This window comes from Phalacrocorax aristotelis, chromosome 10 (assembly GCF_949628215.1).
Source record: "Phalacrocorax aristotelis chromosome 10, bGulAri2.1, whole genome shotgun sequence".
In the NCBI taxonomy this organism is placed as follows: domain Eukaryota; kingdom Metazoa; phylum Chordata; class Aves; order Suliformes; family Phalacrocoracidae; genus Phalacrocorax; species Phalacrocorax aristotelis.
The window spans coordinates 9,192,725-9,208,835 of record NC_134285.1 but is presented as its reverse complement, the minus strand read 5'-3'; the positions used below and the strand labels follow the sequence as shown (position 1 = coordinate 9,208,835).

Here is a 16,111-nt window from a genome sequence, read left to right as displayed (position 1 = left end):
TTTGCAGGAAATATTTTTTATTCTAGAGTACCAGTCTGCACTCTGACTTCCTAAACACCTTTCATGATCTGGTCCTAAATGTTTTAAACCTCATTTCCCCAAAAAACATATACTTTAGGCAAAGTATGAATTTAATATCGTATAGTAAAAAAAATTACTTTTGCATTCACTGGATAGATTTTATCTATGAAAGGAACAATTTCTTTCTCTGAACTGATCATGCCTATGATCTCCAGATCTTCTGTGAACTCCAGTTTAGCGATTCCTTCAAAACACTTCTTTAAATGTGGTTGTACTCGAAGGGGATCCTTTGTTTCAGACAGTATTTCAAGCAGCTCATCATTAGACAGGAAAAAGAATCTGTTAGAAAAATACAGTTAATCAACATACAATTTCCAAGCACGAAAACCATCATTAATAATTTACTATATGGAAGACAAATTGAATTGGTTTTATTGTTGCTTAGGACACTAGTGTAACAGAGGGGAAATTATTATCTCAAATCCCTTAAGAAATTTTTAACATTATAAAACTCATAACACCTGTTTTTTTCAGAATTTCAATATGACCATCCTTTTATGCAGGGGAAGAAAGAAGCGTTCTCAGACTGACACAGGAAAGACAAGACATATCTTTGCAGCCAGCAAAGACCTCGTAAAAACATATATGATTATGAGGAACAGGATTCTCTAACTCCTGTGTATCACACATGTCTGCACAACTAAAGAGGGTGGGGCAGAGACAAAATTGCCATGGGAAGGTAGCAAGCTCCTTCAAAAATCCACTGTAAATGATAACGTGTTTCTAACTGTAAGTTTACACAGAGCTAAACAGGTTTTGCCTCCCCACTTCTGCCTGTCCTTGGCATTGCGAATTTAACTGGAGCTGAGGAAAATGAATGGTGTCTGGAAAAAAAGAAAAAGTTCTCATTTTTCATTGCATGGGACTGTCCTGCATGTATTTGTAAAACGAGACTTTTCAGTTCAGTAGAAATGGTTTGAAAGAGCTTAAGGCTTTTTGCCTCTAACTTAGGCCTGTTTAATTAATTTACCTTGGGAAAAATAATCTTTTCTTCTCCAAGTAAGTATTCAACCCTTTTTGAATGTCTTCTAAGAGAGTATTTGCTTCCTGAAGTCTGTCTAACATCATGGGTTGTTCAGTTGCTACAAGTACCTTTGTATCTTTCACCTTTATAAAAACAAATACAAGTAGAAAATGCTAAAAGTTGCAATATGTTTGTACATTAAAATTGTTAAAATCAACCACATATGTTGCAGGAGGCTAAAAAGCTAGATATTTTTTTCTGTAGTGTGCCTTCATGTTATTAAATATGTATTATTCAGTAGTTCTGCTTTTTCAGACTGTCAGTTTTACCAATTTGAACTCTACAGACAATAATGCAACAAGGAAATATTCACAGGAATTAAAATCTTATCATAGAATCATAGAATCATTAAGGTTGGAAAAGACCTTTAAGATCATCAAGTCCACCCATCAACCCAACACCTTTGGCACTTGCTCTTGCGTCTGGGCTTGCTACATTTTATTCCATTTCACAAATAAGTGTGTGAGAGCCACAGCATATGACAATTGTTCTCTGTTCTTGCCATGTAGGTCCCATTTTGTCTTTCTGATAACATCCTTCTTAACTTGAAAAGATACACCTCTTTCAGAACAGGCTTCACCATTCACAAAGTCTGAGCTGTTAGCCAAGTCTCAACTTCTATTTTGTTACACTGATTGTTTCAACATTTTTATCACACAGTCACACACTCCCAAAGTTTTTCACAAATACCTCAGCTCACACTACCGCTAAGTATCTGGCCTCTTACCCAATTTCTTAGTTATAGGGAACGGGAGACCCAATTGCACTTACTGTCCCTATTATCTTATCCTGACACACTACCATCTCAGTATGTACTCACTAAAGTTTTGAATAGCCATGACACCAGATATTAGAGAACAACCACATGCAAAAAAAAAAAAGCCAATTAGTTGCTCTAATAACGTGTAAGCCTTAAAAGCCTAATCCAAAATCTACAGACTGTCAGTGAACCCTGAAGCTGATCCTGAAAATATGAATCATTCATCTTTCTACCTAATTCTGATCATTTAACCATACAAAAGCCAGAAAATTTAGAATTAAAATGTTACGAGCTCTAATTCATCCTGCCATATCCAGCCTTTACAGAAATCTCAAAGCAATAATGACATAATCTACCACTTTTACTACAAGCCTAGATTTTGGTGGGCTTTAGTAAAGGATTTTCCACTCTGTATTATACCTTTTTGTGACTTAAATACAAATACCTAACACCAGAAAAGCTAGTATATCTTCATGATAGTAATAACCATGTTAGCAGGTGTGCATAAAAACACAGCATTTATTAAATGCAAGCACTTACCACTTGTGCCATAATGTCCTTCCAGTATGTATCCACAACCCCAAACTTTCTGCCCTCTTCCGGCATTTGAGCTATAATGTCTTCTGAACTAAAAATTGGTTCCAAATACAACCATGTTGCCTGACATTTTAACCAGCTATCTAGAATATCTTGCATTAAACACAGCTTATCTTCCCAAGCCTGTAATGAAAACATGTAATATTTAAGCAAAATTATATCAAGAATTAATCTACACTGAGGAATCAAAGAACACAAGTTGCTTGGCTTCAAAAAAAAAAAAAAAAAAGAAGAAAAAAACCCAAAACCACAATTGAACAATTTTAGAAGAAGGAGAAACTTTATTTTTAAACAAAACAAACACTAATAAACATCTGAGTATTTCTTATAAACAACAGACGTATTTTTCACTAGCACTTTTTATAGCAAGTTATGCCCAAGAAGTGCAGAGATGACTAGCATGCCAATCCAGAATCTCTTCTTTTAATTCTACTTGTGTACTCTCTATTTTATCATCAATGAAAGGACAAAAGCTTAACAAGGTATTCAGCAGACAGAGTAAATGTCACTTCATAGGCCATATATACAGTGGGTTCAATCTCTGGCTCCCCCAAAAAAGCTATTTCATGCAACTCTAGCAGTACAGGTTAGTTTTAAAACCAGAGAGAGATCCTTTTTGAATAATGAATTTCAGATTGCCTTGCTTTTGTGACTTTGACAGTCTATAGTGTAAGTGATATGCAAGGAAATGTATTGCTGGGAGAAAATACAGCCAGCCTGTATTGTTCATTACTCTGCAGGAGGTACATGGAGACTGTTAAGATAACTCTATATTAATTGTCCCCTTTCATTTCACCAGCTCTACCAGAAAGCAGAACTCAGCTTTACCTACGATTTGGCAAAAGTCCACAGGAAAGGACAGAATTTAGGTCTTAGCATTGCTTACAAATCATCACTATTAGGCCAGAAAAAGTCATGTTAAATACTGATAGGAAAGAAGGCTCTGCTTTCTGAATATTCTTCCTATTAGAAATTCATAATCTTTATCAAAGATCACATCTTTACAAAATAGTAGGACAGCTAATAAAAAACACTTTGAAACCCTTATGGATCATGCCAATACCAGAGGATTACAAACAAATTCTCTCTCACAACTGACCAACCTATGTCTTTTTACACAATGCAGCAAGATTTGTTTAAACCAACTAACCCATTCAAGACATTCAGCTAAAACCCCATGCTTATAATGACTAGATTAGCAATGCAATTACAATTTCTTTAGCTGTAAAGCAAGCTTTGCATACCTTTGTCCAGAAACCATTAATTCAAAACTCTTGAAGAAAAATGTGTGTTTGAAGAAAAATGTGAAATGAATGTGTGCTCTTAGAAACAATTAAGAACTATATAAACCTATCATGCCAAAACACCTTAAAGCACTTAGGGAAAGCATATTATGAGACACACAAGCCCAGTCAAACCAGCTTTTCCTTACCCGGCATTCAGCTTCTATTGGTTTGATGAAGGGAGAGCCACACATTGTCTGAGTCTTAACAATGTGATCATCCAGCAAAAGCTGGATGTCATCAATTGCTGACAGGATGCTGGTGTTCTGTAAATACATCATATTTTGATAAGGCAAATAGCAGTTACTTTATTCACCGCTTCTCAACCTCATCCTCATTCAGCTTCCTGTTTCCCCCTTCTCTATGATGGCCAGAAGTAAGAAAGTAGCAAGGCATTGAGAAAGCCTGCAACATGTTTGAAGATATGAAATGGTATCTCAACTGTACACCTCTGCTTCACAGGTCAAGAGATAGATTAGTTTGTGAATGAGAAGCTAGCCAGGGATGCTAGTGACTTCTGACTCAACGTTTTGGACTGCATGTGATTTCTTGTTTATCTGGACAAGTTAAAATTGCAGTACTGTCCAGCTTTCCATACCACACTGCAGAAGCTCTCATGCTTACAGATTTGTTAGGATGAATATATTGAGATCAAAAGTCATCGAGATACTAAGGTCCAAATATAAGGATATATAGTAATGGAAACATTTGCCCAGGCTCTGGGGGATGATACGACTTTCCATCATGCCACAATGAATCAGCAGTAACTTCCCTCTAATATTTCTCAGCTGGTATTCAGAATCCAAGTAATAACTTTTCAACTATACATGTATTGATTTCATGTTTACTCACAGTATCCCTGTATTTCACCAGACTGAAATGCATGTTGTCCCACTCTAATTTCATTTTATCTATTGATTTCTCTAAGGAATACTCCTTACTTGCAGCTGCTCCAATAGGTTCCAGCCTAAATTGAAATGAAACATATCTTTGAAATGTTTTTGCAATGTAGCTGAAGAGTTAAAAAAAAAAAACAGCTGTAGGTAGAGTTGCATATAAGACTACCTTTCATATGGATTTTTATTTCAGGCAATATTTTTGAAATTTCAGGCTCACCACATTACAGATATTAATTTGGAGATAAATACAGACAGAAAATACTGAATGTGCAAATTAAGTGGTTTCGGAATATGACTGGTTTTTGGTGCCTTTTTGCTACAGGAACAACTGACAGTTCCATCCATAGCTTGACAAAATACAGCTGATTTTACAGCAGGGTCTAACAGCACACAAAAAACCCCAAACAAACTAATATTTGGTATCTGACATATGAAATACAGTGATTGTCTAAAAAGAAGAGAATAGAGTAAGGTTCTTACTGATCAATGTATTTTGAGAGTCCAAATTCCAATATGTTTTTAAGAGTAGTAGTTTCACCAGGTCTGATCTCACATCCTACAATTTCATTAATCTGAAAATAAAGTAAGAAATAAGATCTATTATCAAGATACACGTTTGTAACAGGCTTCTCAAACAGCAAGAAATAAATGCTAAAGACACATTAATGCAATCCCCCAATTTGCTTTTCTGCCAAAAATTATTAATTCAAAAAAGTTCTTGCCTGTACCATTACAAATTTCAAAGCTGGATCTATCATGTGGCAGGATAAAGGATCTTCTTATTGTGAAATACAGAACTATTACTATATTTCACAGTATGGAATATATGTAGTAGCATATTGAACAGTCAGTTTCTGTGGTAGAATACTCCCACAGTTAAAGCAAAGTTTAAAGTACCTGCTCCCAGTGCCTCTCCTTCATTCCATGATTACAGACAACTGACAAGACAGGAAGATGCTGTTTAAATTTATCAAGTTTATATTTCATAGTTTCTGCTAACCGTCTAGGCCCAGCCAAATCTGGGAAACTCTTACTGAGCTTGTACATAGTCCTCCACATATTTCCAGTTTCTTCAGTAATTTCATCAGCATTCAACTTCTGGAGAGATCCTGAATACAACAGTATGAAAAAAGCACAGCAGGCACATCAGTACAAGGAGATTGCCAGGATGGTTTATTTACAGGTATTTATAATCATTCCCCTTTAACTGGAAATCAATTGTGTTACAAAACCTTAATGCAAAATCCAAGGCAACAACTGTATTTCACACTGCTTAGCAGCATATATTTATTCAAAATTATTTTCTCACAACTAATCAACCCTTTCAGCTTCTACTTAACTAACCGAAAAAGACACGTGCCATCAAATGAACACCAAAGCCTCACCATTCATCCATTCCTCAGATTTGGTATGGAAATTATATGCTGTTACCCAAAGTTGCTCAAAGGGTTGTTTGTTTGCAATTATAGTTTGTAGTAGAGGAAACTGACTCTTCTCCCGCTCAAGTAACTCCTCTTCTTTATTAATAGCCTTTAAAGGAAAGGGGAAAAAAACCAATCTTATTCCCATCAAAAATTCCTACCGTTGTTTAAACTTTTGAATAGCTAATATTGAATACAATTTTTTTTACATGTCACAAAGCCAGACAGGTTTGTAGATTTAGGCCTGCGTATTTTGGGTAAATAAGGTAACTGTGTTTTTTAAAATTCCCCTACTTATTTGTTGGCATATTTTACTACTCAAATAATTTTTAAAACCTGTATCTATTTTAGAAATAGATAATCCACCATGGCATTCAGTGAAACCAAGGCTCACCCTACTTTGAAAACTGAATGTAAGCTCCTCAGTCACATAGGCTTATAAGAATTTTTTTACTTGTGATTTTTTTCTAAGACAGAAGCATCTGGGAGCTCCAACCAAAACAGTTATTAATTGCTGTGCTTATTCATGGTAAGAGATTAAATTTGTTCAAAAGACCTTACAGTATAAATCAATGTGCAAAGATTTAGATTAAAACAAAAGTATTGCCTTCTTCATTTTACAGGTAGGGGGGTGAGGCACAGAGAAATGCTGTCTGAAATGCAGACACTGAATTCAGATTGAGTCCCAAGTCTGTGCTTTTACACAGACCTTTCATAAAACTTTTAATCATTCAATGTGAGATGCAGACAGAGAAACTTAAAGATCCACATTCCAATTTTTACCTTCACATATTCACTAAGCTGATTGCCATGTCATTTAAATTGTGTGGATGCACTCCTCATTGTGATCATGTATTAAGAAACTTGAAGTTAATTACTTTTTTCTGATCTACCTATAATGACATATCAGTGCTGTTAACTCACACTAATTAGATATATTAGATACCTTTAAATTAGATTAAGAGTGTTGATATGTAGGACTAGCAATTTATCTAAAGCCTAAACTCATTTAATTGGTTCAATTTTCTCTTTTGAGTGGGACTTAATTAAAATCTTGTTCCTTAAGGCTCCATATATGCAGAAACCTCATTGTCTCGCTGTGATTTAGAAGATTAATTAAGCTTCACAATGCCTGTGAGATCCCTCAAAAGTAACCATTCTTATTTCCCAGCAAAGGCACAGCTGAGAGAAACTATTCAATCTAGAACCACATAGTACACTGGATGGAAAGCCCTGAATGGAATCGAGGAATCTTGGTCTTCAGTCTCCTTCTAGCATCTGAAACTTCCCCTTCTGTGATATAACACATATTGAATGCCTATAGGTAACTTCTGGAAATGATACAAACAGTTGAAAACACTTGGTTTTACTTAGAGGACAAGCAGAGGGACTGAAAACAACTCCAGCAGCACAAACCATAGCTCAGGGGAAATGCTACCTCCTTAACATTCTGCTCTTGCCAACTCTGCCAGAAGAATTCTGTTTCCCATGAATAGCATCCTGCTACTACTGACTGCTTGGAAACACTGAAATTCAGTATTTCAATTTTTAAAACTCCCTAAACTTTTTTCCCCCAAAAATATACTCTCTAACCTAGCAATAGGGACAATTCAGCATACAGGGAGAAGAAGATATTTGCCACGTTTGTGAATTTGGAAATTTTAAAGCCATCTTGACAATATATGGCCACAACCCTGAAAAAAACACAGGGACAGGAACCAAACTTTTACTCATTCAGCATGTTGCAACCCACTCCATACTTGAGTAATAAATACTAACCTCAAACTCTCTTAGTGCATTATCTAGATTCTTATTTAACTCCTTGAATTTCTCAGCGTTGTTCTTCATTTCTTCGATGGTCATGACATCCCGCTTTTTGTAGCTTTCTACTTCTCTATTATAACCTTCAAGAGTTTCCTCAAACTGAGAACACCTGAGGTAAAGATAGCTAAGGTAATATGATGTTCTGTTTCAATTATATTATTAATTATAACAGGCACTGTCAAATGAAATCTGATCTCAATACTAGTGTAAAGGAAATACAGATGCCAGTGAAAACCCATTAATCAGTTATATCAATACTATGCAGTTCACAGGATTAGAATTCAAGGTTTGTTTTCAAACCTCCCAATTGATTTAGATCACTTACATTTGCTACCTTTACTACCTGGAAGAAATAAAGAAAGAGTGAAAACAGTGTAAGAAAATTATGTGTAATGCTGTATTAAGCCATATAACAGAGAAAATAATGAATATTCTAGCAACATCCTTCATTCCTCCTTTCAGACCTGTTTAAGCACAGGAATATTCTAATCCACCCCCATCAACGGTATTTTTCTGAAATCTCCATAATGCTGTAAAAGAGGTTTCTTCCTTACTTTTGCAGCTCCCTTCCAAGTTTTAATTCTTTTACATTATCTCCCTTTTACTGAAAATTAGATTTTCTTTAAAATTACCCATTAAAAGTAAATGTCTTAACACCATACCTTTCAAGCAAAACCATCTCTGCATGATTCCTTCTGTTACACAACTGATCTCTACTGTTTTCAAAGATTATCTCAATCTGATCAGGCCAATGAAAAACTGTGCTATTCAGTTTTATGTCATCATCTGAAAAAAATATATAGACATCTTTAAGAAAATACCTTTTAACCAATAATCTAATAGAATGGCTGTTGTGAAGAGTAAGTAATAATCAGTCTAAGATGACACATATTTCAAGTTGCTGGTTGAATTACCTTCACTGCAGAGAACTGTTCCCTAAAACAAGTTAGACTGATAGCAAAACTCTAAAATCAAGTTAAGAATGTGAAGTTCTCTGAATAAGACCTTAGCTAGGCAGAGAAAATTAGTAAGAACAGCTATTCCAGAATAGCTGTTCAACTACACACAGAGACAGACCACTCCTAACTAAATATAAATAATACACCTACATAAGGTGGATAAAAGTAAAGTTTAAATAATTTTTAGTCCACAACGTGTAAATGTTGAATTATTCACTAAAGTTAGAGCATAAGAACTACAATGAGCAGACATCTCCATCTTCATATTCGTCTATTTGTTCAGTGCACTGAACTAGCTCATTATAACTAGCTGCAGGACACATGCTTATAAACACAGCTCCAAAGAATATGTGATTAGGAAATACTGTGCATGCAAATGCTCCAGTCCAAAATGTAACAGAAAAATGTGTTGCCTTCCATAGGCATCCTAATTTTTATCAGAAAGAAATTCTAATAAACATGGCATATCCTAGTTATTTCTATCATTGTCTGAGGTGAGAGCATATTCTGCTTAAGGAGAAAGGATCATCCTGCCACTAAAATGTGTATGTGTTCATATAAATGCTCTTCATTTTTATGTACAGCAAATAACATACAGCATCTGTAAATGGCACATTTTTGCTTTGAATAGAAGTGCAAACTAAAAGCAACTTCTACAGATGTTTCTTCCATCTTGAAAACAGCCTTTTTATTAATTAAGAACAGAAAAGCAAGAAAATCCTCCACAGATCTAATACTGAACTGCAGAGATGCAAGTTCTCACGCTTCCAAAAGCTGTCATAGAACCTTTGAGACATTGCTTTTTAGATTATTTTTCACTGAAGACTTTTTGAATAACATAGGGGTGAAACACCATTTGGCCAGATTACATGACACTAACCTGATAATGCCTAAGACAGTCTCCAAAACTCAGAAAAAAAGCAGTCTGTGCTGTATTCCATTTTACTAACCATTCCTTCCTGCACTGGTACATTTTTGGCCTCTACTAAATACTTCTTATGCCCTTTCTATCGCCTCTGAAGCTTTTCATTAGCATTCTAGAAGGTGCAACATTTACCCATGCAGAGCCCAGTATCTGTATAGAAACATTTTCATATGGAGACTTTCATATTCTGTAATTGAGACATACAAGAAAGATCAGCATGATCCATGAGGAATTCCAGTCTGCGTGCTGCTTCAGTGACCTCCTGTCTCAGTTTAAAAACAGTAACTTCACTGGATTTCTTTAAGTATGCATCAAATTCCACTAGGTCTTCAGTGTTCAGAGGCACCTCACCTATTCTCTTTGCAATTAAGTTATATTCATTGCAAATTCTACAACAAAAAGAAAACAGACGTATCACTGTGATCATAAATGAAGAGAGATGCAAGATCTTGTTAATGAATTTTATCTTTTAAAGTAGAATATTAAACTTCGTCATAAATTAAGTATTCAGATTGAATACACACAGCAGACAGGCATTTAAGGATGCCATTTTACTCTGTACAATCAGTTCTATTGTCCTACTATGTTTACAAGAATTGATATATAATAGAATGATTGCTAAAATCGTTCCAAATTACAATTAACAGCATATTACCAGTTTCCTTCCTATAGGTTTAAATTTCCTTTTCAACACCCAATGTGCTGCAGAAAGAAAAGTTTGAATGCAGTAAGCAAGATCTCACTTAATCACCCCACAAAAATAAAATCAAGACCATGGCATGAAACAAAGTTATAAAGAGAAAATCAATCAAATTTATTTTATATTGTAAGTGGAAACAGAAAGGAAAAATTTCTGTTATTTTCCTTCTTCCTGGCAATACATTTTGTTGTTCACAATTCCAGTTCAGTATTGCAAATAGCTATACAGACAACAGGCATGCAAACAGCAACCATACACTAACAATAGCTTCATTTAAACCAACTCAAGCCTTCAGAATGTTAGGTGTGCAGCATAAACTCTTGTCTAGAACCCCTCCACAGTAAGTGGAGGCAGAGAGGCCCCTTTAGGCTGTGGTTCATCTCTACCTGAAGATGCTTTTTAGATAAGCGGGTTGAACCTGGACACCAGCAGGGGAAGCATTAACCTCAATCCAAATCTTAGAAGGACATTAAAGGAGGAAAGAATAATGCCATTATTTCCAGTCTAATCTCTATGTGCACCCTATACAGCCTAAGTTATATATTTATTTACAAGTATTTTTGTTCCTGTTAACTTCAAATACTCTCTTCGGTGTCATTGCACACGTCTGGTCGGCACTGGAAAACCCAGCAGATGAATAAAGTTATCTCATCCACATTTATACAGCATCAGTCCATGCAGCCAGCAAGAACATGCATACTAACAATATGTACCTTTTATTTAATTCTCTGTTTTCCATCACTTCAAATTCAATCAATCTATCTTTAAGATTTTGGGTCCGATTGCAGAGTTCCTCATTCAGTTGTACAGCATCCAGACAGAACATGGCCAGAGGGACAGTGACATGCATGGAAGCAATCTCTCTTTTCAGTTTCGTTAAGCTGTCAATCTTCTACAAATGGAAAAGAAATCTGTTATTTTTCCTTAAAGTCTACAGATGAAAAATGCTAAACAACAACTAATTAGTTCCCATCCAGCAAATGGATAAAATATTCCAAATAGAAGAAGGACCAACTATTTTTTAATCTTTCCAGAGCTCAGCTCCCATCCACAGATTACAGGGCTGAAAGCTTTGCACAGTAACATGCCATATTAAGGAACACTGCAAGTTGCCTACAGAAGTATTTATCCAGAGGTAACTCAGGAATGCAGAGAGAACAGTAGATGGCTTACTAAGGACAAGACAGTCAGAAAACCAGCAAGATGCGGATTCACCAAATACTCCAGGCAGCCTTCCACAGCACTTCTGCTAAGACCCAACAAAACCCACAGAAGAAGGCCATAAAGAAACCTCCTTCTACATTTGCACAGCAGCCCTACAGTAAGGGGCTATGTAAATTGAGATGGCTTCCCTCATATTCCCAAGGGTGAAACAAGTGATTTGAATGGGAGTTCTTTAGGCAATATATTAGGAAGTCAAGTGTGACATGTTAGCTGCTGTATGAACATGTACCAGTTGTCAGTTACATATTACCTCTGTTAAAGCTTCTAAAGAATGATGTTCCTTCAAGAAATCTGTGACATCTTGCTGTGCATTGTTGTTCAAAAGATTGCTGTATTTCCTGTACATGTTTAAATACCTTAAACACAAAAGGTCACAAAAACAAACATAAGATTCCAATGTGAAGATTATCTATAATAAGAAACAAATCAACTCAAACTGTTTGTTTGAGTCACAGGGACAGTGTTATGAATCTGAGTGTTTGCAGGTGCAACAGAGTTAACAGCCAAAACTTACTTCTGTGGACCAAATATGTTGTTCTCAAAGATCTTTTGAAGTTCATTCACATACTCTGAAAACAATGATTCATCTGGTTTGACTGCACTGAGAGTGAGATCATCTCTTTTTAATTCTGGAAAAAGAACTCTTTCAACCTAAAGGGAATCATTGCAAATACTGTAATAACACATACAGTAAAAGAAATAAGGTATTCTATGACCCATTTACCCACCACTTCAAAAAAAATGTATTACTTGGTAAAAACACTGCAATGTGAAAAGGCTCTGAATCATAATTACACTTGGTTGCACATATAGTTTGCTTGCAAAAACTATACAGAAATCAAACCAGGGCTTTAATGTAACTTGAGTCTGCAAAAGAACAATTCCTATGCTATCTTCTATAATCACAAAACTTCACACAGTTCATGATACACGACCCTCATCTTTATCTTCTATTTGTCAGTTTTCTGCCTCATTCATAACTTCTTATATCACAGACAGTTTTTATTCATCTTTTATTCTGTATGCAGCTATAACTTATCCAGTACCTTTGGAAGTTCCTCAGCACTTTGCAGGATCTCCCTGAAGCAACGGCTGATTAAATCCCAACATTCTTTCAAAGGTGGCTCAAAGACAATCTTGGGTTCTTCCACACTGAGTTTGACTGTTAGTATCTGAGGTACAAAGAACTGCATTTCTTGATATGGTTCTGAAAAATCACTTCCATCCTTAGGGAAAAGAATGAAAATTGTATATGCCAAAGAAATCAGCTATGACTATAATAATTTTCAAAAGATTCAAACTCCCTCAAATCTCTTAACTACACAGCACCAATGGGATCTTTGTCCCTGATTTTTATTCAACACACCAATGCCCAACATACAAGATTTTAAGGTGCCAACTCCTGAATGAATCTATAAAAGTTGGAATTAGGAAACTGGATTTAAGCCTAATTGCCTTGATTTTCCCTTAAGTAACAGAAGCACTAACAATGTACAGAACAAAAGCTCTAAAAAATATATATCCACAATGCCTATCAGAAAATCTAGAATCAAATACAAGATCCTGGTTTTTTTAATTGCCTTGTATTGTTAGTAAGAACTGCCCTACCCCCAAATTGCCTTTACAGTAATGGAGTCCTAATCTATGACTACAGACCTAATGTAGATGCTATAATGATTAAAAAAATCCAAACAAACAGAACACACACACAGAGAAAAACAAACAAACAAAAAAACCAAACCCAAACCAACTAACAAGACAAAACAAACCTAAAAAAAAACCAGCAACACCATCATCACTCAGATGCAAGGCTTAGCGTAAGTTTGACAGCATATTGTATTGTGATCCTCTGGCTGCAACACGATATTTAATCTACCACATTTATTCTGTTTAAGTATGTTTCATTTTGTCTTATCATGGTAGAACCTGGGTGATCTGATATCTGACATTGTATCCAGAATGAAGTCCCAGTTGTTGAAGAGGTCACAGTCACCGACCTGCTCCTTCACTTGGATGTTCACAGCTCCATGGGACCAGACTGGGTCCACTTGAGGATACTGAGGGAGCTGGCAGAGGAGCTCGCCAAGCCACTGTCCATCATTTATCAGCAGTCATGGTCAACCGGGGAGGTCCCAGATGACTGGAAACTAGCGAATGTGACACCCCTCCACAAGAAGGGTCAGAAGGAGGATCCGGGGAACTACAGGCCTGTCAGCCTGACCTCGGTGCCGGGAAAGGTCATGCAGCAGATCATCTTGAATGCCATTACGCAGCACATGCGGGACAACCAGGGGATCGGGCTCAGCCAGCACGGGTTTATGAAAGGGAGGTCCTGCCTCACTAACCTGGTCTCCTTCTATGATAAGGTAACACACTTAATGGATGAGGGGAAGGCTGTGGACATTGTCTACTTGGACTTTAGTAAGACCTTTGATACTGTCTCCCACAGCATTCTCCTGGAGAAGCTGGCTGCTCACAGCTTGGACAAGCGCACTGGGTTAAAAACTGGCTGGATGGCCAAGCCCAGAGAGTAGTAGTGAATGGAGTCAAATCCAGTTGGCGGCCAGTCACGAGTGGTGTTCCCCAGGGCTCAGTGTTGGGGCCAGTCCTGTTTAATATCTTCATCGATGATCTGGATGAGGGGATTGAGTGCGCCCTCAGTAAGTTTGCAGATGACGTCAAGCTGGGTGGAAGTGTCGATCTGCTGGAGGGCAGGAAGGCTCTGCAGAGGGACCTGGTCAGGCTGGATCCTTGGGCCGAGGCCAGCTGTATGAGGTTTAACAAGGCCAAGTGCCGGGTCCTGCACTTTGGTCACAAAAACCCCATGCAATGCTACAGGCTTGGGGAGGAGTGGCTGGAGAGCTGCCTGGTGGAGAAGGACCTGGGGGCGTTGGTTGACAGCCAGCTGAACATGAGCCAGCAGTGTGCTCACGCGGCCAAGATGGCCAATGGCATCCGGGCTTGTATCAGCAATAGTGTGGCCAACAGGTGCAGTGCAGCGATCGTGCCCCTGTACTCGGCACTCGTGAGGCTGCGCCTCAAATACTGTGTTGAGTTTTGGGCCACTCGCTACAAGAAGGACATTGAGGTGCTGCAGCGTGTCCAGGGAAGGGCAACGAAGTTGGTGAAAGGTCTAGAGAACAAGTCTGATGAGCGGCTGAAGAAACTGGGGTTGTTTAATCTGGAGAAGAGGAGGCTGAGGGGAGACCTTATTGCTCTCTACAACTACCTGAAAGGAGGTTGTAGCAAGGCGGGGGTCAATCTCTTCTCCCTAGTATCAAGCGATAGGACAGGAGGAAATGGCCTCAAGCTGCGCCAGGGGAAGTTTAGGTTGGACATTAGGAAAAACTTCTTCACCGAAAGGGATGTCAAACATTGGAACAGGCTGCCCAGGGAGGTGGTTGAGTCTCCATCCCTGGAGGTATTTAAAAGAAGGGTAGATGTGGTGCTTCAGGATATGGTTTAGTGGTGGACTTGGCAGTGATGGGTTAGCAGTTGGACTCGATGATCTTAAGGGTCTTTTCCAACCTTAACGATTCTATGATTCTATGATATTTAAAGGATTAATTTCCACTAAGAGGCAACTTTATCACAGCCAAAACAGTGGTAAAAACTCTCGTGATGTAATGTTAATTATTATTATGTGCATTAAGTGAAACCATACAGGGCACTCATTTAATATAGACAGGGACATGTCATACATAAATTACCCCTGCAAAGGATTATATGCATGACTACGCACACTTCTGACTTCAAAGGGGATTATTCACCTGCTTTCAGAAAAAACACATTTAAGTGTTTTGCCTGGTTAAGGCCAAGAAAAATAAAACTAAAAATTAAAACCAACCAACCAAACCTCACACTCATTCAAGACAGAATTGAAAACTATAAACAGCTATCTGTAACCCTAGACCTGCAAAATGATTATTCATGTGAGCAGTTCTTGATGATGCAAAGAAAATTCCTCTGAGTATGCACAACTGAAGGATCCAGCCATTTTTTACAGAGATAGGAGCTATCTGTGATATTTTAGCCTTCAAAAAGCATTACATTTTATGACTATGTAACACTGAAAACTATAGACGTGCTTCACAGCATATACCTTGTGGATTGTAAAAAATGCAAGAAGATCTTCTAAGGAGTTAACAACCATCTCACGTAACTGTAATGACATTAGAGTTGCCACTGAACGAAAATAGCTTTCAACTTGCTGAGAGGAATCACAGTCATTTTCAGGAGCAAAATGAAGCCATTTCCTTTTTTGATCACAGAAAATGGATGCACAAGTTGGGATCCACCTAAAAACATGGAGGCAAAGTTTTTAAAACCTTATTAGCCTGGCTTTGCTCCTTGCAATGAAATCTAAGCTCAGAAGTTACCCAAAGAATGAGCAAAATTCAAAGAACTGTTAACT

At 37.3% G+C, this 16,111-nt stretch overlaps 1 protein-coding gene across 1 annotated transcript in view; it reads right to left on the bottom strand.

Moving 5' to 3' along the window:
* The window catches only part of DNAH3 (dynein axonemal heavy chain 3), a 70,335-nt gene that overhangs the window by 41,438 nt on the left and 12,786 nt on the right, over positions 1–16,111 (bottom strand). Inside the window, exons 9-24 of the mRNA XM_075105118.1 lie at positions 15,800–15,995; positions 12,744–12,923; positions 12,212–12,348; positions 11,948–12,053; positions 11,187–11,365; positions 9,978–10,162; positions 8,552–8,675; positions 7,845–7,998; positions 6,030–6,174; positions 5,542–5,753; positions 5,125–5,216; positions 4,598–4,712; positions 3,895–4,011; positions 2,406–2,585; positions 1,052–1,188; positions 159–360 (exon numbers count right to left, since the gene is read on the bottom strand). Coding sequence (XP_074961219.1) covers positions 159–360; positions 1,052–1,188; positions 2,406–2,585; positions 3,895–4,011; positions 4,598–4,712; positions 5,125–5,216; positions 5,542–5,753; positions 6,030–6,174; positions 7,845–7,998; positions 8,552–8,675; positions 9,978–10,162; positions 11,187–11,365; positions 11,948–12,053; positions 12,212–12,348; positions 12,744–12,923; positions 15,800–15,995 — 2,461 coding nt within the window. The remainder of the gene's footprint in view (positions 1–158; positions 361–1,051; positions 1,189–2,405; positions 2,586–3,894; positions 4,012–4,597; positions 4,713–5,124; positions 5,217–5,541; positions 5,754–6,029; positions 6,175–7,844; positions 7,999–8,551; positions 8,676–9,977; positions 10,163–11,186; positions 11,366–11,947; positions 12,054–12,211; positions 12,349–12,743; positions 12,924–15,799; positions 15,996–16,111) is intronic.